Genomic DNA, 24,981 nt, shown 5'->3' on the forward strand with positions numbered 1-24,981 from the left:
TTTGAAACACTTTGGTGAGCTAATATCTTCTCCTATGTGTTTAGGTAGTAATCAATGAACCTGTAATGTGAGGATTTTTAAGGCACAGTTTGGAGATCAGGATTTCTTACTGTGTGAGGTTTTTTTTTTTTCCTGTATTGGAAACATCCACTTAAAATTAACTTTTTATTATTGAGGGAACATATTTAATTTGCTTTCTTTAGCAAAGTATTTATACTTTTGTCATAACTAAGTAGATTACTGTATAATTTTTCATTCAAACTGGTACATTTTTGAGAATGAAAGGGGGTACTACAAATATTTAAAATTCGATATATTTTTGGAATATTTACTTTTTCAACCATTAAAATAGTTTTTATTGCATTAGTAGATCAATAAAATAGCTCCATTTAAACTCTTTTTTCAAAAACAACAATTTATAAAACATTTTATTGTACATTATAACAAAGTTTTTACATGGACTTCAGTTGAATATTTAAAAACAAAGTATTTTTGGTAATAACTATATTTTTATCAGTTTCTCGGTCAAATATGTCACTAATATTGTGTCACTGATACTTTTCTGAATCATATAATGATGTTCCATATGGTTTTACTAGTTTTAATTTTTTCATAAAACTGCAATATTTTGCAGTTACATTTTATACTTTGTGGTTGTTAACTTCTACAGTTGATGCTTCTCTGTAAAATATTTTTAGTTGCCAATATACTTTATATGTGCTGCTGTACCCAGTTAGCTCAGGAAAAATTTTGCTAGATGGAGAATATTCTTAATTCTAATTTTTTTCTTATTGAAAATTATAGACTGGGCACAGTGGCTTATACCTGTACTCCCAGCACTTTTGGAGGCCGAGGCAGGTGGATTACCTGAGGTCAGGAATTCGAGACTAGCCTAGCCAACATGATGAAGCTCCTGTCTCTACTAAAAATACAAAAAAAAAAAAAAAAAATTAGCCAGGTGTAGTGGTGGGCACCTATAATCCCAGCTACTCGGGAGGCTGAGGGAGGAGAATCACTTGAACCCGGGAGGTAGAGATTGCAGTGAGTGGAGATCATGCCACTGTACTCCAGCCTGGATAACAATAGCAAAACTGTCTCAAAAAAGAAAAGAAAATTATAAATATATCAGTCCCAGTATTTTCACCGGCAATGTCCTTTTGCCTGTGTTAAAGGTACTCTCTCTTTTTACTTTCCAATTTTTATGGATACAGGATCTTGCTGTATTGTCCAATCTAGTCACAAGGTACTCTCTTTGATACAAATAAGTTGTCCCTATTTATTTTACATGTTCCACCAGATTTAAGTGTTTCAAAATTGTAGGCCTTCTCTAATTTTCTTTCTTTTTTTTTTTTTGAGATGCAGTCTCGCTCTTGTCACCTAGCCTCGAGTACAGTGGTGTAATCTCAGCTCACTGCAACCTCTGCCTCCTGGTTTCAAGCAATTCTTCTGCCTCAGCTTCCCTGTAACTGGGATTACAGGTGCCCGCCACCATGTCCAGCTTTTTTTTTTTTTGTATTTTTAGTAGTGACGAGGTGTCACCATGTTGGCCAGGCTGGTCTTGAACTCCTGACCTCAGGTGATTCACCCGCCTCAGCCTCCCAAAGTGTTGAGATTACAGGCGTGAGCCATTGTGCCTGGACTGTAATTTTCTTTCATCTACTTAAAAATAGAAAGACTTGGCTGCATACAATGGCTCACACCTGTAATCCTAGCACTTTGGGCGACTGAGGTGGGTGGATCACCTGAGGTCAGTAGTTCGAGGCCAGCCTGGCCAACATGGCGAAACCCTGTCTTTACTAAAAATACAAAAATTAGCTGGATGTGGTGGCAGGCGCCTGTAATCCCAGCTACTTGGGAGACTGAGGCACGAGAATCGCTTGAACCTAGGAGGCGGAGGTTTCAGTGGGCCAAGATTGTGCCATTGCACTCCGGCCTGGGTGACAAGAGCAAAACTCCGTCTCAAAAAAAAAAAAAGACTCTCAATGGAACTTCTAAAATTCATTCCAAAATATAATTATAAAATTTCAAAATGAAATCTTGTGTACCATTTGAACTCTCATTTAATTTGTTAGGTTCTTCCTTGTTTGAAGGATATATTTCAGTATCCTGGCAGACTTTGTTGATGATAATTGGTATTTGCCAAAAGCTTCAAAAGCTGAAGGTTTTCTGGAGCTTTATTCATTAAACTTGTTTTTGTTTGTTTGTTTTTTTTTTTAAAGAGATGATGTCTCAGTATGTTGCCCAGGTTGGTCATGAATTCCTGGGCTCAAGTGATCCTCCCATTCCAGCCTCCCAAATAGCTGGGACTACAGGTGTGCGCCACCATGCCCAGCTCACTAAACTTTAATTTCGATTAAAGGTTTTCAACTGATTTTGAATGGGATGCAACCAATTTCTAGAGGACTTATTTTTTAAAAGACTCACTGTTGAGACATTGAATTTATAAAGTAGGTTTTTAAAAGTACTAGCCTCGAAAGCCCAATGACAGGTTGCAAGGAGAACACACATATTGCTCTGTTGCACTCTTTTGTTGTATTCAATATCAGTCTTATCCTTAAAAATGTAACTCTGGGAATATGAAAACATTTATAAATGTTGATGTTTGAATCTTACTTATTAATAGTGATGTCACTAGAGCTCCCATGATAAATGGAAACTACTTCAGTGGTTTTATGCAAATTGTCTGCCCATCCATTTTCCAGAGAAATGAAAATTTAGAACTCAGTTTTTATTGGATACAGTGATGGCTTTATAGCCCATTGCTCCTGAAAAGGCTTATGAGATAATAAAATGGTTACCAAACAACAAAATAAACAAACAGTTGTAGACTTACACAATATAATAAATGATAAAACCATCTAAAAGTTTTCAGACTACTGACTTTGCACATACTTCATTTGCACCCAGCCTGCGATTTCCCACTGACTTAGCCAGCTGGTGGCCTAGTGTGTCTTCTGGTCACTGTACATGCCACTGCACTGCCTGGCATACCAGATAACCAACAGGAGCACCAGTGTCAAATATTTCTCCTAATATTTTGCAAGACCATAGAGAGTTAATTACCCATGGTTGCTTAAGTCTGAGGATACTTTTCAGTAAGTCTATATGCTTCCCTTGCAAAGAAGAAGTTTTGTTGAATCTGTAAAGAATCAGAACAAGAAAGATGGAATTATCACTACTTACTTCTCTTTCAAATTTCATCACTTGTTCATGTGGTGAAAGCACTTACACACTACTAGCTGATAACTTGGCCAGAAACTAGATATATACAGTAGAGGTACAAAATCCATTCTGGTTTTAGTGTATTTTGATATAATGATTGTTAATAGTTTCTTTAAAATTTAAAATGTTATTTAATTTTTTATTTAAAAAAATTTTTTAAATGGAGACAGGGTCTCGCTGTGTTGCCTAGATTGGTTTCAAACTCCTGGTTTCAAGCAATCCTCCTGCCTCGGCCTCCCAAAGTGCTGAGATTACAGGCGCAAGCGACTACACCTGGCCCAATAAAAAGTTTCTTTTTAAAAATGGTAAATCAGAGACACATGGTAAGCTGAATGGGATGCTGGGACAATGATTGTAAATCAAGATTTTCCTGGGCATACCAGGGCATATGGGAAGCAGCACAGAGCTAGGAGTGGGACACATAAGTCCTGACTCTGACTTTTTTGTTAAGAGACAGGGTCTCACTCTGTTGCCCAGGCTAGAGTGCAGCAGCACAATCACAGCTCACTATAGCTTTGACCTCCGTGGCTCAAGCAGTCCTCCTGCCTCAACCTCCTGAGTAGCTGGGACTATATATGTGTGCCACCATGGCCGACTAGTTTTTGCATTTTTGGTGGAGATGGTGTTTCTCTAGATTGCCCAGGCTGATCTCAAACTCCTAGATTGAAGCAATCCTCCTGGCATAGCTTCCCACATCCCCTGCTGGGATTACAGGCGTGAACCACCGCATCCGTCTGACTCTGCTTTTTCTTTTCTCTTTCTCTTTTTTTTTTTTTTTTTTTTGATGGAGTCTTGCTCTTTTGCTAGGCTGGAGTGCAATGGCGTGATCTCAGCTCACTGCAGCCTCCACCTCCAGGGTTCAGGCAGTTCCCCTGCCTCAGCTTTCCACGTAGCTGGGATTATAGGCATGTGTCACCATGCCCAGCTAATTTTTTGTATTTTTAGTAGAGACGGAGTTTCACCATGTTGGCCAAGATGGTCTCGATCTCCTCACCTCCTGATCTGCCTGCCTTGGCCTCCCAAAGTACTGGGATTACAGGCACGCGCCACCATGCCTGGCTGACTCTGCCTTTTAAAAGCCTGAACAGGTAACCTCTCTGAGACTGGATGTATTAGGTAGGGTTCTTCAGAAAAACTGAACCAGTAGGACACACATACACACACACACACACACACACACACGTTGCAGTCTTGAGTTCGAGTATATATCTGTCTCTGTGTGTATGTCATGCCTGTGATAAAGTTTAATTTATAAATTAGGCACAGTAAGATTAACAACAACAACTAATAGTGAAATAGAACAATTATAACAATATGCTGTAATAAAAGTTATGTGAATGTGGTTTCTGTCTCTCTCAACATATCTTATTGTACCATACTCATCCTTTTTGTGATCTGTCAGCCTGATAACTGAGTCGGCTACGAAGTGACTAATGGGCAGATACCGTATACAGAGTAGATGCCCTGGACAAAGGAATTCATGTCCTGGGTGGGATGGCATGAGATTTCATCACGCTACTTGGAATGGTGTACAATTTAAAAGTTATGAAATGTTTATTTCTGGAATTTTTCATTTAATGTTTTCTGACAGCAATTGACTGAGGGTAACTAAAACTGTGGAAAGGGAAACTCTGTGTGTGTGTGTACACATTTTATATATTTTTATAATTATGCTTTCCGTCCCCCTCATCCACTTAATAAGTCCTGTCAAATCTATGTTACAAACTTTTTTTCAAGTCATACCCTTCTTTTCTGCCATTGTCAATGTTCAGCTCCTCAACCAGACCATTAAAATTACTTCCTAAGGCTGGGTGTGGTGGCTGATGCTTGTAATCCCAGCACTTTGGGAAGCCAAGGCGGGTGGATCACTTGAGGTCAGGAGTTTGAGACCAGCCTAGACAACATGGTGAACCCCCATCTCTACTAAAAATACAAAATTAGCCAGGCGTGGTGGTGCATGCCTGTAATGCCAGCTATTTGGGAGGCTGAGGCAGGAGAATCGCTTGAACCTAGGAGGCAGAGGTTGCAGTGAGCCTAGATCGTGCCATGCCACTGTACTCCAGCCTGGGCGACTTCATTTTTTTTTTACTCAACGATGGCAGATGAAACCCTTCATAAGTTGTCTTCTACAAAACTTTATAATCTTATCTCCCTATCCCTCTTATCATTCGGAACTTCTTGCTGTTCTTTTTAGACGTAACTGAGTTTTCTGTTGATCGCATGCCTTTGTGCGTGCTGCTATCTCTGTGTAGAATCACCCTCTCCCCATCTTCCGCATACCTCAAGTTCCTGCTCTGATGTCACCCCATGAAGCCTTCTTGGATTCCCATCCTGATCCCAGAACACTCTTACACATTCATGTGGAGGCAAACTTGATCCTTCAAACTCTTTTTTCTTTTTTGAAACAGGGTCTCAGTCTGTCACCCAGGCTGGAGTACAGTGGTGTAGTCACAGCTCACTGCAGCCTCAGCTGCCTGGGCTCAGGCAATTCTCCCACCTCAGCCTCCCAAGTAGATGGGACCATAGACATGTGCAACCACACCTGGCCAGTTTTTAAATTATTTGTAAAGGCGAGGTCTCACTGTGATGCTCAGGCTGGTCTCAAACTCTTAGGTTCAAGCAGTCCTCCTGCCTCAGCCTCCCAAAGTGCTGGGATTACTGGTGTGAGCCACTGCGCCCAGTCGGTCCTTCAAACATTGAATTTCAGATGAGTTTGTTCCTAAACTGACCAAGGAACTCTTTGAACTGTAGTGTGAATTTAATGGAACTGCCTTTCTGCAAGCAGTTCATATCTGATAACATCACTTATCATCTTTCTGTACGTCAGTTTGTATATTCATTTAATTGTTTTATTGAAGTGGTTTTTGAAATGTATTCATAGGTACTTGGGTAGAGGCTGAATTCTTGGGGATTTGGGCCTCTCACAACTGGCTTTAGCGAAAGCATTTCATTCTTAATTTGTTACGTATTGGGTTTCTGGGTAAAATTTTAGACGAAGAGAAGTATTGATATCAAAAATAAAATTTAAGATTTTTGTTTCATTTCTTGTCTACCTGATTTTTAGTAACCCATGTGACTATCTTTATCTGTTTTCTCTCTCATGCCCCCCAAGAAGAAACAAAACCTAACCCCTGAAATCAAGGATATTTTATCTTATTCACCTTTGTTTCTTATCTGTTGAATGAATGCGAAATATGTTAATAGAAGTTAATGAATAGCATCTAATTTTTATTAATTTGTTTATTTCAGTTATCAAGTGGGAATCCTGTATATGAAAAATACTATAGACAGGTAAGATTTTTGTTTCATTGTTTGCCTAGATTGAACATCAAGTATACTTACTGTCAACTCTTGATTGTATGCCTGTAGATTACCAGCTAGCTCGATAAATTTGGCATGTGTTGTTTTCAACTTCTTGTTTACAGCCTCCTACTTTGAGTACTTAATGCATTTGACAAGCTCCCAGAGAAATGAAGGAAAGATAATTAAGTCCAGGTACTTAGTTGTCTTAAATATCTATGTTGAAAATTTATATATTTGATAGATTTATTCAGATATAAATATTCCAAATTCTTAAGACAAATACACATAACTTCTATGTTGTTTTTAAGACTTATTAAAGTATAATTTTCACAAAGTGAAAAACATGACTTTTATACAAATATATAATGAGCATGTATCACAGATTTTATTCAGCTCATTAATTACTGGTTGATTAGCGCAATATACAGCCTCTGGTCAGATATAAAAATGGGAATATGGCTGGGCACGGTGGCTCACACCTGTAATCCCAGCAGTTTGGGAGGCCGAGGCGGGCGGATTACCTGAGTTCAAGACTTCAAGACCGGGCTGGCCAACATGGTGAAACCCTGTCTCTACTAAAATACAAAATTAGCTGGGTTTGGTGGTGCATGCCTATAATCCCAGCTACTCAGGAGGCTAAGGCAGGAGAATTACTTGAACCTGGGAGGCGAAGTTTCAGTGAGCTGAGATTGCGCCATTGCACTCCAGCCTGTGCAAAAAGAGTGAAACGCCATCTCAGAAAAAAAAAAAAAAAAGAAATGGGAATGAGAGTTATAGAGATTTACATACTTCACCAGACAGTATTCATTTGTGTTGGTACGGATTGGTATGGACGGGAGTCACTTGCATTGCTATCAGTTTCTATTAACCTCTACCTCTACAGAGTATAAAGCAGTCTAGACAGTAGAAAGTCATCAAGTGTGCATACCATAGATCAGATGATAATTTCTTGAAGGTGTAGACAATCTTATTTGCCCAATTTCAAGTATCAGATTATTTTTTCTAACAGTCTCCCTACCTTATGATTATGATCACAGAAAAGGCTGGTTTCATTATATTTGGCCTGGCTATTTACATAGTTTCAGCAAGTATTAATTAAACATTATAGGCCTCTTTGGTTTTGACTTGCAAATCAAGAGCTATAAACTATTTAGCACCTTCTAAGGTCAGAGAATAATTTCTGCCTGAAAAATATCAAGGATCTCAGACTGTACTTTTTAACGCCCCTGTTATATTTGTTCTTCTATTTTAAGGCTATGCTCCAAACCTTAGAAATTCTCTCTACCATATTTCACCTTCAGTACATATAAATATGAGTGAATTTATTTCATCTTGAGGTTTCCCAGATTTGCTAAGGTTCCTAGCCTGTTGGTAAGTGACCTTACTTGACTACCTGTGAGGCTGGGATCTTGTAAACCAGGTAACAGCCCAGTTTTCTTGGGAGATCTTTATGATGTTGGTGTCACATAAAGTCAGTACTTGTTCTTTAATCTTTGTTTTGTTTGAGTAAAAGAAGTCATTCTCAAATAATGGCCTTGTTTTACACAATTGGCTTATCCAATTACATCCTGATAAGAAGAAAAACAAATTGTTGTTGAACCCATGTAATAACTATATTGCTATAAAGCTTAGAAACATTCCATACAAGTATTTGTCTTTGAATTCTGAGGAGTCAGTGAGAATCAGATACTATTGATGGGGAGAAACCAGAGCAGAAAAATTGAAAATTCTAAAAATCAGAGTACCTCTCTGCTTCTCCAAAGGAACACAGCACCTTGCCAACAATGGAACAAAGCTGGATGGAGAATGACTTTGACAAGTTGACAGAAGTAGGCTTCAGACGATCGGTAATAACAAACTTCTCCGAGCTAAAGGAGGATGTTCGAACCCATCGCAAAGAAGCTAAAAACCTTGAAAAAAAGATTAGACGAATGGCTAATTAGAATAAACAGCGTAGAGAAGACCTTAAATGACTGATGGAACTGAAAACCATGGCACAAGAACTATGTGATGCATGCGCAAGCTTCAGTAGCCAATTTGATCAAGTGGGAGAAAGGGAATCAGTGATTGAAGATCAAGTGAAATAAAGGGAATCAGTGATTGAAGATCAAATGAATGAAATGAAGCAAGAAGAGAAGTTTAGAGGAAAAAGAGTAAAAAGAAATGAACAAAGCCTCCAAGAAATATGGGACCATGTGAAAAGACCAATCTACATCTGATTGGTCTACCTGAAAGTGAAGGGGAGAATGGAACCAAGTTTGAAAACACTCTTCAGGATGTTATCCAGGAGAACTTCCCCAACCTAGCAAGGCAGGCCAACATTCAAATACAGGAAATACAGAGAATGCCACAAAGATACTCCTCGAGAAGAGCAACTCCAAGACACATAATTGTCAGATTCATCAAAGTTGAAATGAAGGAAAAAATGTTAAGGGCAGCCAGAGAGAAAGGTCGGGTTACCCACAAAGGGAAGCCCATCAGACTAAAAGCGGATCTCTTGGCAGAAACTCAACAAGCCAGAAGAGAGTGGGGGCCAATATTCAACGTTCTTAAAGAAACGAATTTTCAACCCAGAATTTCATATCCAGCCAAACTAAGTTTCATAAGTAAAGGAGAAATAAAATCCTTTACAGACAAGCAAATGCTGAGAGATTTTGTCACCACCAGGCCTGCCTTACAAGAGCTCCTGAAAAAGCACTAAACATGGAAAGGAATAACTGGTACCAGCCACTGCAAAAACATGCCAAATTGTAAAGAGCATTGATGCTAGGAAGAAACTGCATCAACTGATGAGCAAAATAACCAGCAAACATCATAATGACAGGATCAAATTTATATATAACAATATTAACCTTAAATGTAAATGGGCTAAATGCTCCAATTAAAAGACACAGGCTGACAAATTGGATAAAGAGTCAAGACCCATCAGTGTGCTATATTCAGGAGACCCATGTCATGTGCAGTACACACATAGGCTCAAAATAAAGGGATGGAGAAAGATCCACCAAGCAAATGGAAGCAAAAAATAAAAAGCAGGGGATGCAATCCTAATCTCTAGTAAAGCAGACTTTAAACCAACAAAGATCAGAAGAGATAAAGAAGGCCATTACATGATGGTAAAGGGATGAATTCAACAAGAAGAGCTAACTATCCTAAATATATATGCACCAATACAGGAGCACCCAGATTCATAAAGCAAGTCCTTAGAGACCTACAAAGAGACTGAGACTTCCATACAATAATAATGGGAGACTTTAACACCCCACTGTCTACATTAGATAGATCAACGAGACAGAAAGTTAACAAAGATACCCAGGAATTGAGCTCAGCTCTGCACCAGGCGGACCTGATAGACATCTACAGAACTCTCCACCCCAAATCAACAGAATATACATTCTTCTCAGCACCACATCACACTCATTCCAAAACTGACCCCATAGTTGGAAGTAAAGCACTCCTCAGCAAATGTAAAAGGACAGAAATTATAACAAACTGTCTCTCAGACCACAGTGCAATCAAATTAGAACTCAGGATTAAGAAACTCACTCAAAACCGCTCAACTACATGGAAACTGAACAACCTGCTTCTGAATGACTACTGGGTACATAACGAAATGAAGGCAGAAATAAAGATGTTCTTTGAAACCAGTGAGAACAAAGACACAACATACCAGAATCTCTGGGACACATTTAAAGCAGTGTGTAGAGGGAAATTTATAGCACTAAATGCCCACAAGAGAAAGCAGGAAAGATCTAAAATTGACAACCTAGCATCACAATTAAAAGAACTAGAGAAGCAAGAGCAAACACATTCAAAAGCTAGCAGAAGGCAAGAAATAACTAAGATCAGAGCATAACTGAAGGAGTTACAGACACAATAAACCCTTCAAAAAAAAATCAATGAATCCAGGAGCTGGTTTTTTGAAAAGATCAACAAAATTGATAGACTGCTAGCAAGACTAATAAAGAAGAAAAGAGAGAAGAATCAAATAGACTCAATAAAAAATGATAAAGGGGATGTCACCGCCTTTCCCACAGAAATACAAACTACCATCAGAGAATACTATAAACACCTCTATGCAAATAAACTAGAAGATCTAGAAGAAATGGACACATACACCCTCCCAAGACTAAACCAGGAAGAAGTTGAAACCCTGAATAGACCAATAACAGGCTCTGAAATTGAGGCAATAATTAATAACCTACTAACCAAAAAAAGTCCAAGACCAGATGGATTCACAGCGAATTCTACCAGAGGTACAAAGAGGAGCTGGTACCATTCCTTCTGAAACTATTCCAATCAATAGAAAAAGAGAGAATCCTTCCTAACTCATTTTATGAGGCCAGCATCATCCTGATACCAAAGCCTGGCAGAGACACAACAAAAAAAGAGAATTTTAGACCAATATCCCTGATGAACATCGATGCAAAAATCCTCAATAAAATACGGGCAAACCAAATCCAGCAGCGCATCAAAAAGCTTATCCACCACGAACAAGTTGGCTTCATGCCTGGGATGCAAGGCTGGTTCAACATACGCAAATCAATAAACATAATCCATCACGTAAACGGAACCAAAGACAAAAACCACATGATTATCTCAATAGATGCAGAAAAGGCCTTTGACAAAATTCAACAGCCCTTCATGCTAAAAACTCTTAATAAACTAGGTATTGATGGGATGTATCTCAAAATAATAAGAGCTATTTATGACAAACCCACAGCCAATATCATACTGAATGGGCAAAAACTGGAAGCATTCCCTTTGAAAACTGGCACAAGACAGGGATGCCCTCTCTCACCACTCCTATTCAACATAGTTTTCTAAGTTCTGGCCAGGGCAGTCAGGCAGGAGAAAGAAATAAAGGGTATTCAATTAAGAAAAGAGGAAGTTAAATTGTCCCTGTTTGCAGATAACATGATTGTATACTTAGAAAACCCCATCGTCTCAGCCCAAAATCTCCTTAAGTTGATGAGCAACTTCAGCAAAGTCTCAGGATATAAAATCAATGTGCAAAAATCACAAGCATTCTTATACACCAATAACAGACAAACAGAGAGCCAAATCATGAGTGAACTCCCATTCACAATTGCTTCAAAGAGAATGAAATACCTAGGAATCCAACTTACAAGGGTTGTGAAGGACCTCTTGAAGGAGAACTACAAACCACTGCTCAATGAAATAAAAGAGGACACAAACAAATGGAGGAACATTCCATACTCATGGATAGGAAGAATCAATATCGTGAAAATGGCCATACTGCCCAAGGTAATTTATAGATTCAATGTCATCGCCATTAAGCTACCAATGACTTTCCTCACAGAATTGGAAAAAACTACTTTAAAGGTCATATGGAACCAAAAAAAGCCCGCATTGCCAAGACAGTCCTAAGCCAAAGAACAAAGCTGGAGGCATCATGCTACCTGACTTCAAACTATACTACAAGGCTACAGTAACCAAAACAGAGATATAGACCAATGGAACAGAACAGAGCCCTCAGAAATAATATCACACGTCTACAACCATCTGATCTTTGACAAATGTGACAAAAAGAAATGGGGAAAGGATTCCCTATTTACTAAATGGTGCTGGGAAAACTGGCTAGCCATATGCAGAAAGCTGAAACTGGATCCCTTCCTTACACCTTATACAAAAATTAATTCAACGTGGATTAAAGACTTAAATGTTAGACCTAAAACCATAAAAACCCTAGAAGAAAACCTAGGCAATACCATTCAGGACATAGGCAAGGGCAAGAACTTCATAACTAAAACACCAAAAGCAATGGCAACAAAAGCCAAAATAAACAAATGGGATCTAATTAAACTAAAGAGCTTCTGCACAGCAAAAGAAACTACTGTCAGGGTGAACAGGCAACCTACAGAATGGGTGAAAATTTTTACAATCTTATCCATCTGACAAAGGGCTAATATCCAGAATCTACAAAGAACTCAAACAAATTTACAAGAAAAAAACCAAATAACTCCATCAAAAAGTGGTTGAAGGATATGAACAGACACTTCTCAAAAGAAGACATTTATGCAGCCAACAGATACGTGAGAAAATGCTCATCATCACTCGCCATTAGAGAAATGCAAATCAAAACCACAATGAGCTGCCATCTCACACCAGTTAGAATGGTGATCATTAAAAATTCAGGAAACAACAGGTGCTGGAGAGAATGTGGAGAAATAGGAACACTTTTACACTGTTGGTGGGAGTGTAAACTAGTTCAACCATTGAGGAAGACAGTGTGGCGATTCCTCGAGGATCTAGAACTAGAAACACCATTTGACCCAGCCATCCCATTACTTGGTATATACCCAAAGGATTATATATCATGCTGCTATAAAGACACATGAACACGTATGTTTATTGTGGCACTATTCACAGTAGCAGAGAGTTGGAACTAACCCCAATGTCCATTAATGATAGACTGGATTAAGAAAATGTGGCACATATACACCATGGAATACCATGCAGCCATAAAAAGGGATGAGTTCATGTCCTTTGTAGGGATGTGGATGAAGCTGGAAACCATCATTTTGAGCAATCTATTCCAAGAACAGAAAACCAAACACCGCATGTTCTCACTCATAGGTGGGAATTGAGCAAGAGAACACTTGGACACAGGGTGGGGAATATCACACACTGGGGCCTGTTGTGGGGTGGAGGCAGGGGGAGGGATAGCATTAGGAGATATACCTAATGTAAAGGATGAGTTAATGGGTGCAGCACACCAACATGGCACATGTATACATACGTAACAAACCTGCACGTTGTGCACATGTACCCTAGAACTTAAAGTATAAGAGAAAAAAAAAAGAAAACTATTTCATTCGGTTTACAGAAGCAGAGGCTACTAAGTTGAGGGTCTCAGAAAGGGCTTATGTACATAGCTACTAAAAAATAGAACATTATAATAATACCAACAGTATTCCAAGTAAATAACCATAATTAAATTTTCCTCAACAGTTCATTCAGTCCTGTGTAATTCTTGTTCAGCTGAATCTTGGATTGGAAGTCTGCTTTTCTGAAGTACATCTTCTTCCAGACTGAAAAGAGTCCTGGAAATCCTGACTTCATCTACCAATATGGTCTGAAAGTCGTGTGATGTCAGCTGAGAAGTCTTTATCCAAAAATCCACTTTTTGAAATGCTAATAATTCAGACTATATCAAAAGTATAGTCATTTTCATGAGGCTCTAAGACTCTTTGTTGAAGATATATCAGCTTCTGGCCTATAGCTTCTGGCCTTGCCTATGGCAGAGCCTTTAGGCAAGCATCAGAATATCTCAGAAACTGCCTATAGATGACAAAGACTAAATGTTTATATTATTAGGATAACCAAAAGAATGGAATATAGTAAAATTCTTTATTGGGATACGATACATAATTATTTCATAGAGTTTGAACGATGTTTCCCCTGAATGCTTCTATATTTAATAGGTTATGTTGGGTATGGATATTTGTTTTCCATGCTGATCAGGAAGCAGGCAAAGAAAAGGAGTTCTGGAGAATTCTACAGGCAGGTTTCCCAACCCTTCTACTTCCCCTTATTCCAGATTTGAAAGATTAGGCCATGTTTTTCTTCTTTGCCGAGTGCTTGATTTTTCCCATGTTCTACCACTTGAAAGAAAGGTTTTCCATTTTGCTTCTTTGCTAGGATTGGACTGTCCAGAATGCTTTGTACAGTATATGTTTACAGTAAACTTAATCTTTTAACTGAACTGGAAAAACATATCTCACAAGTATACTAGTATCCTGTTACCTTTCCCATGACTTTTAAAAATGTACTTTTTATTTTTACAAATGGAACTTTAGGAAATCTTTACAAAAATGAGGTTTTGGTTTTTTTTTTTCCTGTTTTTTGTTTTTCGGTTTTTTTCTGTTCTTGTGACCTCATTCTGTCTTAAAGGAAAGTCCCTGGTTAGTTAAAATGATATGTTCCCTAATATGTTTTAGGAACTTAACAGCTTTAAAAATGTTTCTTCAAGTTTGTTATGGAATCACTGCTGGTTTTAGAGCTGCTGTTGCTTTGATTTGTTTTAAAGTGCTGCAGTTCCTAAGAGTAGGTATAAAAGTGAAAGTTGATTATTGAAAGATGTTTGAAGAGGCACGTGTAATATGTGCAACTATTCCTATTTGTCAAAAGACCTCTGTAGGAAGTGCTTACCTTTTCTTCCTAGTGCCATTTAATTGGAATTTAAATGACAGCCATAGAAGATATGTGTTGATGTTACAACTCCACGAATTTGCTTTGACATCCTCTGAGCTTCACTTTTCTCATTCGTATAGTAGGGCATGATTAAAAAAACACTTTGTAAATTTCTAGTGCTGTCTATATAGTACTCTACTCATATGTCTCTCCACATACTCTTTGACCCATGGTAGTCAAAGGATTCTCGTTCCTTTCTTGCAAAAGCCAGGTCCCAAATCACAGGGATGGAAGGCAGGTAAATGGTGATAATTTTGCCTTTGTATTTTGTTGTCAACTTATGGATTTGTATCTTTTCAGGTTGATACAGGCAATACTGGAAGGGTGTTTGCTTCTGATGCTGCTGCTTTCCTGAAAAAATCAGGGCTTCCAGACTTGATACTTGGAAAGGTAGTGTTTGTTCATTATAACTAGATTATGAGTTTGTAAGGAATATGTAGTATAGATGAACTGGATTCAAATTTAGAAAGACACCATCAAGAAATTTAGAAGTTAGAACCCAGTCATAGAAACCATTTTAATAATAGGATGAAGGGAATTTGTAGCGTAGTGATTTACCCTCTTGAAAAGTAAGGTGTTTTTCAGATTTTTAGAAACAAACTACTTTTTAATAGGATAAAATGAGGAAGTAATAAGGACATTTGTTGGGGAGAAACAGTGAAGACTGGGAATCTTGCCACACACTCAAACTTGGCTCTATCCCTACTTCCTCTGTTATAACTGTCTCTGTTTAATGTGTGGTAAATAGAGTGGGGGATGAGAGGCTTTAAAAAGAGCACAAAGAGATGGAAAGCCCCTCCCCTGTCTACTCCTTATACATGATATTGATATATATTCAAAATCCTGAAAAATAATCACTATTAATAATTTAATTATCCACAAATAAACATTAATCATCTCAACTTGTACATAGAAAATATCTTAAGGATCGAAAATCAAGAATAGTATGTACATTCTAGTAGAAAGAGCATTGGTGTCAGAGTTAGAACTTGGATTAGTGAAAAAGGCATGTGACTGGAAGTTAGAACTTAGGTTTCACTTCTTTCCCTGGTGACTTAAATGTTCTTGAGCCAAGTCACTTACTCTTATTGGGCCGTAGTATCTTTGTGAAGGGTTGCACTAAATCAGGGGTGCCCAATCTTTTGGCTTCCCTGGGCCACATTGAAAGAAGAAGTGTCTTGGGCCACACATAAAATACATTAACACTAATAATAGCTGATGAGCAACAACAACAACAAAAAGTCGTTTAAAAACCCTCTTAATTTATTAAAGAAAGTTTATGAATTTGTGTTGGGCCACGTTCAAAGCTGTCTTGGGCTGCATGTGGCCTGTGGGCTGCAAGTTGGACAAGCTTGCACTAAATAATCTTTAAGATTTCTTTCTACTCTTAATTCTATGATTCTTGGATCTGATTACTAGAGAGCATGAGGTTGTAAATAGCAGAGATTTCATTTATCATTCAGATGACTTTTAAAATATACATTGATATTTTCCCCCTAAATTTCAGATTTGGGATTTAGCCGACACAGATGGCAAAGGTATCCTGAACAAACAAGTAAGTTTCAGATATTCATATGATTTTTTTTTTTTTTTTTGAGTGATTCAAAATAAAAAATAGCCAGCAGGGGTTTTTTGTATTTTGAAGCTAAGAATTGGTTTTTACCAGCATTAGGGTTTTGCCTGGGGCAAGTGTGTAACAATGAAAGTATTTCCAGTCACTAGATGTTAATAGAAGTCTTAATAGTTAGTGTTAGTTTGGTGACATTGTTCTCCTGCAGTTTATTTTTCTGTCTTTCAGAGAGACTTTGCTCTTTAATTAATTTTCCTAGTTACATAGTGTTATAAGTAAAAGTAAATGTTATTAAGTAAATGTTAAGATGGTATTGTCTAGTAGATTTGAAGATTTGAAAGGAAGCTCTTGGTTAGTCACATGTGAGATGTGAGTATTCTTGTCTAGGTCTTACCCCTGATATATAAACCAAAAAATGGTTTATAAACCAGAAGTAAATTCTTGACCAGAATACATAAAAGTGGTTATGTCCAAGGGTGTTGAATACCATCAGTGTACTCTGAAGTTCTGATTGTTGGGGATGGATTTCAAAGTTGTATAAGCATTGAATTCCAAGTTTGCTCAGTGCCACTACTCAAAGTTAGGCCTCCTCCCCACCCCCAGCATAGCTGAAGCAGGATCAAAGCCAGATATTGGAGAAATTTGATGAGAGGGTCAGAATATCCAGTCTTTTAATTAAGATTTCAGGGCTAGATTGTAGTCCCCATTCGAGTCTCTGTGTAGAAGGGCTACTTGGTATATTGGAGGCATAGGAAAACAAAATTCGTATGGGCCCACCTAGGTGCCATGTACTCAGTCAGCAAATATTTGTTGAGTACCTATGATGAACCAGGCTTTAGAAATATAGAGGTTAACATGATAGATGTGGTCACTGTCTTAAGGTTTTACAGTGAAATAAATTTTTTACTTATAATTCTTGGAGTTTGGATATTGAGTTTGAGTTGCCTTATTACTTCCAGGTGGCTGGATTTATGAGTCTGCAGTTAAACTTTGAACTTCCATTAGAGGCATAGTGTTTTGTTTTTTTTTTTTTTTTGAGACAGAGCCTTGCTCTGTCACCCAGGCTGGAGTACAGTGGCGTGATCTTGGCTCACTGCAACCTCTGCCTCCAGGATTCAAGTGATTCTCCCATCTCAGCCTCCTGAGTAGCGGGGATTACAGGCATATGCCTCCGCACCCGGCTAATTGTTTTGTATTTTTAGTAGAGATGGGGTTTCACTATATTGGCCAGGCAGGTCTTAAACTCCTGACCTCAAGTGATCCACCTACCTTGGCCTCCCAAAGGGCTGGGATTACAGGTATGAGCCACCTGCCTGGCACAGATTTTTAAGTTAGCATATGAATGAAAGAAAAGAAACCAATACTTAATGAATTTCCATGTGACAAAAATGACACTAGGCACTTTCCTCCTGCAGCATGGTTTTTATTTTGTTGCTCATAATACATTGCAAGGTAGGTATTAGCCCCCCTTTTATGGAAGGGTTTTAGCTTGCCCATGGCCTCACAACTATACGTAGCAGAACTAGAATTTAATGGAAAATTATTTCACTTCATAGCCCATCCATACTGTGGTAATAGACTTGATTACTTAAGAGTAATTGAATCTCACATAGAGTGAGAAAAGAAAGAGGGTCGTGTTAGAATACTTAGAATACCAGCAGTTAGAGAAGACATTGGCTCCAACAGAAGAGACTTGAAAGGTCAGAAGAGACCTGGGAGGGATTTGTGAAGCTGTTTGGTGGAGGAGAGCTTCCAGGAGGATACTTTCCCAGGCTGCAGAGAGGATAATCAGGATGAGGCTTTTGTTTGTTTGTTTGTTTTAGGGCTGTTTGGTAGCTGGGAAATTATTTGTGACATAGGCGGTAGTTTTTCTAGCTAATCATAGGAGTTGAAGTCAGATTGCGCAGAAGGTTGTGGAATGAATGAGAAGAAAAGGGGATATCTTGAAATAGCATTTTTTCAAGAACTGAGTGAAGGCAAGGGATTGTATAAAGCAGACAATCTGCAAGGTGGTAAGAAAGGGTTATGAATTGGGTGTGAAGGGTGTAGGGGAGAGTATGGGATTTGAGAAAAGTAGGAAGGGTTGATTACATTCGCAACTATACTAGGGTACTGACAGGTTGGACAAATTGTAACTGGAGTAAAGACTTTTGTTGTCATGTCTATTCCCAGACACTAACTCAGAACAGCTGAAAACCAGTTGCTTCAGCTTCTTTGCATTTATTTATTAAGTTTTGGACTAAGACTTAAACTGCTAAAAATCCAAGGACTTGTGGGAGAGATTTATAAGTATTTTGAAGTTAAACTGTTACATAATTTTTTTTGATGTTGCACAGTTATTTTCTGTAGTTTTTCTGGAATCACAGTGATTAAGTCATTTGAATTACTATCCCAGTTTCAAAATTTATAATCTCACAATCCAGAGATGACTTTTCATAACATTTTAGGTATTATTTTCTTCTGGGCTTCTTCTCTAATTCTTTTTTTCTCATTTAAATGATAAAATACATCTCTTAATATCATTAAATATTATTTGTATTTTTTTGGTTCGTCTGTTTTTTTTGAAACAGAGTCTCGCTCTGTCACCCAGATGGGAGTGCAGTGGTGCGATCTCGGCTCACCGCAACCTCTGCCTTCCAGGTTCAAGTGATTCTCCTGCCTCAGCCTCCTGAGTAGCTGGGTCTACTGGTGCATGCCACCACACCTGGCTAATTTTTGTGTTTTTAGTAGAGACGGGGTTTCTCCGGGTTGGCCAGGCTGGTCTCGTACTCCTGACCTCAAGTGATCTGCCCACCTCGGCCTCCCAAAGTGCTGAGCTTGCTACAGGTGTGAGCCACTGTGCCTGGCCCTAAGTATTATTTAAAACATTAGTATTCTATATGGTTTCCACTATCTGTATGTATTTTCCCATTTATATTATTAATAATGATTCATAAATATTAGGAACATCTTTGTAATGGGATTTTTCTGCAAGATATTTTTGAAGCAAATATGCTACTTGTTGCTACATAAGACCTCTGTAGTAATTAAGAATTGTTTTATATTTTTAGATTGTAAGTATGTGTGCAGGTAGGTAGGTAGGTAGAGGGAGAATGCTCTTAACATTCATACTTTTCTTTCTTAGGAATTCTTTGTTGCTTTGCGTCTTGTAGCATGTGCCCAGAATGGATTGGAAGTTTCACTAAGTAGTTTGAACCTGGCTGTTCCTCCACCAAGATTTGTAAGAAATGCTTTTAGATTTAAATTGTATTTAATTTTTATGACACCACGTTATTTGAGAATTAAAAGTAATATATTAAAAGGAATTTTCCCTTAGGCCATTTTACTCAGCTACTTGACTTTTTTTCCCCTATTGGCTACTGCTGTTTTTAGTTAATTTCTTGTGTATCCTTTCAGAGTTATTATATGTATATGTAAAAAAATATAGGCTGGGTGAGGTGGCTCAGGCCTGTAATCCCAACACTTTGGGAGGCAGAAGTGGGAGGATCACTTGAGCCCAGGAGTTCAAGACTAGCTGGGAAACAAAGTGAGACCCCATCTCTACAAAAAAATCTAAAATTTATCCGAGTGTGTTGGTGTGCACGTCTGGTCCCAGCTACTTGGGAGGCTGAGATGGGAGGGTCATTTGAGTCTGGGAGTTCAAGGCTGCAGTGAGCCATGATCACACTGTCGCTCTCCAGCCTGGTTGATGGCTCAAGACACTGTCTTAAAAAAAAAAAGAAAAGAAACATAAATACTTATTTTCTTATTTTACGTTAATTGTAGCATGCTATATATTAATGGTCCCCAACCTTTTTTGCACCCGGGACCTGTTTCATGGAAGACAATTTTTCCATGGACCTGGGAGGGATGGATGGTTTCAGAATGAAACTGTTCCACATCATCAGGCATTAGATTCTTATAAGTAGCGTGCGACCTAGATCCCTCACATGCACAGTTCACAATAGGGTTTGTGCTCCTGTGAGAATCTAATGCTGCTGCTGATCTGACAGGAGTTGGAGCTCAGGCCATAATGCTTGCCCGCCAGCTGCTCACCTGCTGCTGTACAGCTCAGTTCCTAACAGGCCATGGACGGGTACCAGTTTGTGGCCCAGGGATTTGGGGACTCCTGCTATACACATAATTCTATACCTTTTATAAGTAGCTTATTAAGTTTTAGAGGTATTTATATATAATTACATAGAAGCTTCCACTTTGTTTTTTATAGCTGTGTAGTATTTCTTTGCTTGTGTTTATGATTAACTTTCTATTGATAGACTTTTAGGTTATTTTGAATCTTTCATTATTAAAAAAATGCTGCAGTGAATAATAACCTTGGACATATGTTATTTTGCATGTGCAGGAATGTATTTATATGTGTTAATTCCCAAAAGTAGAAATGCTGTTCAAAAGTTTTTGCCTTTGTAATTTCTATGTATTTTGTCAACTTGCTTTCAGTAGTTCACCCTCCCTCCAGCAATTGTTTGAGTACCTATTGCTGTACACTTTGGCTGGCATACTTTGGTTAAACTTTTAGATCTTTGTCAGTTTGATAAGTGACAGATAGTATGTAATTTTAAATTTATCCTTTTGGTTTTATGGAGTGAGGTTGAATAGCTTTTCTTGTGCTAATAATTGCTTTCTTATAAACTTTTCTTATGTTTACATTGCCTTTATGTGAATGTCTGTTTATACCTTTTGCCCATTTTTCTTGGTTGTTGCTCTTTTACTTATTGAATTCTAGGGCCTGTTTAATTATTAGGACATTAACTCTTTGTCTGTATGAGTTGCAAGTCTTTTTTTCCTATTATGTCATTTGTCTTTTTTTTTTTTTTTTTAAGAAACAGGATCTTGCTATGTTGCCCAAGCTAACCTTGAATTCCTGGGCACAAGTGGTACTTCTGCCTTAGCCTCTCAAATAGCTGGGACAATTGACATGTACTACTGAGCCTGGCTTCTTATTGTCTTTTGTGTACAGGTTAAAAATTTTTATTTTTTATTTTTTACATTTAAGTTAGTATTGATGTAGGATGTGAGTGCATATTCTATTTGTTTTTGTTTTGTTTTTTTTGTTTTGTTTTTTGAGACAGTTTCGCTCTTGTCACCCAGGCTGGAGTGTAGTAGTGCAATCTCGGCTCTCTGCAGTCTCCACCTCCTGGGTTCAAGCGATTCTCCTGCCTTAGCCTCCTGAGTAGCTGGGTTTACAAGCACCCACCACCACATCTGGCTAATTTTTTTTTTTTTTTGGTAGAGATGGTGTTTCACCATGTTGGTCAGGCTGGTCTTGAACTCCTGACCTCAGGTGATCTGCCCACCTTGGCCTCCCAAAGTTCTGGGATTACAGATGTGAGCCACCACATCTAGCCTAGATTCAATTTTATATTTTTTCAGGATGGCTACCCTACAGAAAGTATAGTCAATACAGTTTATTAAATAATCCATCCTTCACTTCCTGTCTCTTCATTCCCTTTGAAATGCCACCTCAATTGTGTGCTAAATTGTCATACGTATTTTGATTGCTTACTGGATATTTTTTGTTCTTACCTGTTATCTATTTACCCGTACCATATGCTGATGTTACATTGTTTTAATTATCACATTTGGTGACATGTTTTTTAAATCTAGTATGCCTAGTTCTCCCCACCTCACTCCTTTTTTTCCCCAGGTATTTTATGGCTCCTCTTGCTTGTTTTTTGTTTTTTTAAATTTTAAGAGATGGCCTCATTCTGTTGCCCAGGCTGGAATATGGTGCTGCGATCATAGCTCACTGTTATCTTGAACTCCTGGGCTCAAGTGATCCTCCCAGTAACTAGTTGCTTGTTTTTAAACTCAACATTTTAGAAGTTTTTGGTCTGCATACTAAGAATTTAATTCTACTAAGGTTAGAGAATTTCTCCACTTTTATGTTTAGGCATGTAGTCAGAAGGTTAATTTAGGGATTTGTTGCCTACCTGCATTATAGTCATGCATGGCTTAACAACAGGGATACATTCTGAGAAATGCATCATTAGGCACTTTCATCATTGTGCAAACATCAGAGTGTACAAACCTAGATAGTATAGCCTACAGCTTACCTGGGCTACATGATATATAGCCTGCTGCTCCTAGCCTAGGAACTAACACAGCACTGAATACCACACTGTACTGAATACTGTAGGCAATTGTAACATGATGGTATTTATGTATTTAAACAGAAAAGGGGCTGGGCACGGTGGCTCACACCTGTAATCTCAGCACTTTGGGAGGCTGAGGCAGGTGGATCACCTGAGGTCAGGAGTTCAAGACCAGCCTGGCCAACATGGTGAAACCCCATCTCAACTAAAACTACAAAAATTAGCCGGGTGTGGTGGTGCATTCCTGTAATCCCAGCTACTCGGAGGCTGAGGCAGGAGAATTGCTTGAACGCGGGAGACGGAGGTTGCAGTGAGCCGAAATCGCGCCACTGCACTCCAGCCTGGGTGACAGCAAGACTCCATCTCAAAAACAAAACAAAAGGAACACCAGAAAAGGTAGAGTAAAAATACGGTATTATAATCACTTTGTTTCATTGTTACTTAGATGGTCTGGTAAATGTAAAATAGTGTCCTATGTGCATTGAGATCTAGCATTTTGTATGAATATATTTAAATCCAAAAACCATTTTTTATTCATTGCTTCTTGATGTGAGAATTTCAGTTCTTCTTGTGCTTTGCTTTCCTCTGTAGCATGATACCAGTAGTCCTTTGCTAATCAGTGGAACCTCTGCAGCTGAGCTCCCATGGGCTGTAAAAGTAAGTAAACTTTGTAACTGTTCTCTCACCCCTTTACTGCTTCCTATCTACTCTCTGTCTACCTCTGAAATATATTGCTATCTGCATTAGACTTTCATATATATGTTTAAGGAAAGGTAGGGGAGATGATGTTACTAGTGTTTCTGAGGAATCTTTCGGCTCTGTCAGTTGTTTTGTGACAGTATTGATCTAATCGTGTATGTGTTATAATGTAAAGAAAAATGGTGATGTCATAATCCTATATTAACTAAAATATTTGATTAAAAGATAGTTTACCCCACTGGTATTATTTCTTACTTGAAAATTCTGGTTAACTATGTATTTTCTATATGACTCTAAAACAATTCTTTTTTTTTAGGCATTTTTTCTTATTTCTGTACAATTAAAATAAAATAAGCATTAGTATGATTTTTACAAATATTGTTTACTTTAATGAAGCTGGTACAGACAATGTCCATTTAAAACCCATATCCCAGGCCAAAAAGTACAAATAAAATCAAAAAGAGCAGTGTTCTGTTGTATTCATTTCTGCATGTATAGGTTTATTAATTGCTAATGAAAATTAGAACTTTTCTGGGATCTTCTGACAAGATTTAAAAAAAATCTTAAAATGCCTTTTCTTCAGTGAAGCCATCTTTGGAGTTAGTCATTACTCTCACCTTGTCTGTCATCTTGACTTCAACCTGATATTCCTCTTCTTTGGTCCAGACCCTCAAATTTTAAAAGTAGCTTCAAGTTAAGGAAAGATCATTTTTCCACAGTTCAGTTCTCTGAAAAACTTCAATCTCCCACTGAAAGTCACAGTCCAGGAGTGAAGCAATCACATGCTAGAACATCAGGGCCAATTGGAAAGTCGTTATGAACACTTGCATTGGTCGATCTTATTTATCACCACAAGCCTGAAAATGCAATGTCCTGAAAAAGGTGGCCTCTCTGTGCACACGTAATTTTTAAAAAGGAGAGGGTAATATGAAGGGGACTGAGGCTTGACCACCCAAAATCAGCACAATGGAAACAAACAATAATGAATAATGAGCACTATAATTCAAATTACCAGATGTTTCAAAGAGATGGGGTGCCAGTTTTCAATTCCGTTTTGAACACCATGTTACAAAAGAACTATTTTTAAAAATAAAAAAGGATTGAGGGAAAAGAAAAAAATAAAAAGAATATCTAAACTGTTGAATGACCCCCCGTTTGTTCCTGATAAACTTCAATCACATCTTCTTCCTCCATTCCCAGTTCTTTTGGAGTATGATTATCAGCAATTCTCTGACCCTCAAAGAGATACCTGATTGAATTCATTGGAATGCCCTGTCTTTGACAATATGATTCTAAGAGTTTCTTGAGATGTGTTGTCATTTTCACTTTGAAGTGAATCTCACTGCTATCCTGTCCAATGACTTTGAGTTTAATATATTCACGTTCCTTCTTATCTCCCAAGTCCTCAGTTGAAGGTTTTGCCTCCTGGTCAGACATGATGACGGTAGCTTCACCCGGGGGTCTCCGCACAGCAGCGGCCTTGGGTAGGCAGAACCTCGCTCTGGGGTTTACAAATCCGTCTTCCTTCCCCACAGCACAACACCGTGAACCAACAATTCTTTATGAAATCTTTTTAGAAATAGGTATTTTGCATTATAATTTTTCAGAGCCAAATCATATCGTACTAGATTTTTAAAACTTGTAATCTGAAAATGCTTATACTATAGCAGATCAAATGAACTTTGATAAATGTGTACAGTTTTTTTGAAAACCATTTTTTTTTGTATGTCTTTGTATGCTGTTGACTGTGCACTAAGTTTTAAAAGTGTGGGAATATGGCCTTGACTGGGCAAATAATGAAGAATAGTTTTTCATGTTTTTCAAATAACTTAAAATTTTAGGAGATATCTTGTTATTGACAAGAAAAAGAAATATTGC

General features: G+C 38.1%; 2 protein-coding genes across 4 annotated transcripts in view; one reads left to right on the forward strand and one right to left on the reverse strand.

Annotated features, from left to right (window-relative positions):
- The window catches only part of EPS15 (epidermal growth factor receptor pathway substrate 15), a 160,066-nt gene that overhangs the window by 31,973 nt on the left and 103,112 nt on the right, over nucleotides 1–24,981 (forward strand). For 2 of the 3 annotated variants that reach the window (XM_007978767.3, XM_007978770.3), the window contains exons 2-6: nucleotides 6,472–6,513; nucleotides 15,043–15,132; nucleotides 16,250–16,297; nucleotides 19,437–19,532; nucleotides 22,996–23,061. In XM_007978767.3, the coding sequence (XP_007976958.1) occupies nucleotides 6,472–6,513; nucleotides 15,043–15,132; nucleotides 16,250–16,297; nucleotides 19,437–19,532; nucleotides 22,996–23,061 (342 nt within the window). The remainder of the gene's footprint in view (nucleotides 1–6,471; nucleotides 6,514–15,042; nucleotides 15,133–16,249; nucleotides 16,298–19,436; nucleotides 19,533–22,995; nucleotides 23,062–24,981) is intronic. The other variant, XM_007978769.3, reaches the window with a different exon arrangement.
- On the reverse strand, nucleotides 23,738–24,635 carry LOC103224824 (small ubiquitin-related modifier 1-like). Its single transcript, XM_073007302.1, has 2 exons — nucleotides 24,235–24,635; nucleotides 23,738–23,786 (listed from the first exon to the last, which is right to left on the reverse strand). The coding sequence occupies exon 1, from the start codon at nucleotides 24,538–24,540 to the stop codon at nucleotides 24,235–24,237; it is 306 nt and encodes a 101-aa protein (XP_072863403.1). The 5' UTR covers nucleotides 24,541–24,635; the 3' UTR covers nucleotides 23,738–23,786.

The sequence above is a fragment of the Chlorocebus sabaeus genome, chromosome 20 (assembly GCF_047675955.1).
Source record: "Chlorocebus sabaeus isolate Y175 chromosome 20, mChlSab1.0.hap1, whole genome shotgun sequence".
In the NCBI taxonomy this organism is placed as follows: domain Eukaryota; kingdom Metazoa; phylum Chordata; class Mammalia; order Primates; family Cercopithecidae; genus Chlorocebus; species Chlorocebus sabaeus.

Bases quoted from the DNA above. Each gene is read 5' to 3' on its own strand.
- LOC103224824 (XM_073007302.1), bottom strand. From the start codon at position 24,540: ATGTCTGACCAGGAGGCAAAACCTTCAACTGAGGACTTGGGAGATAAG.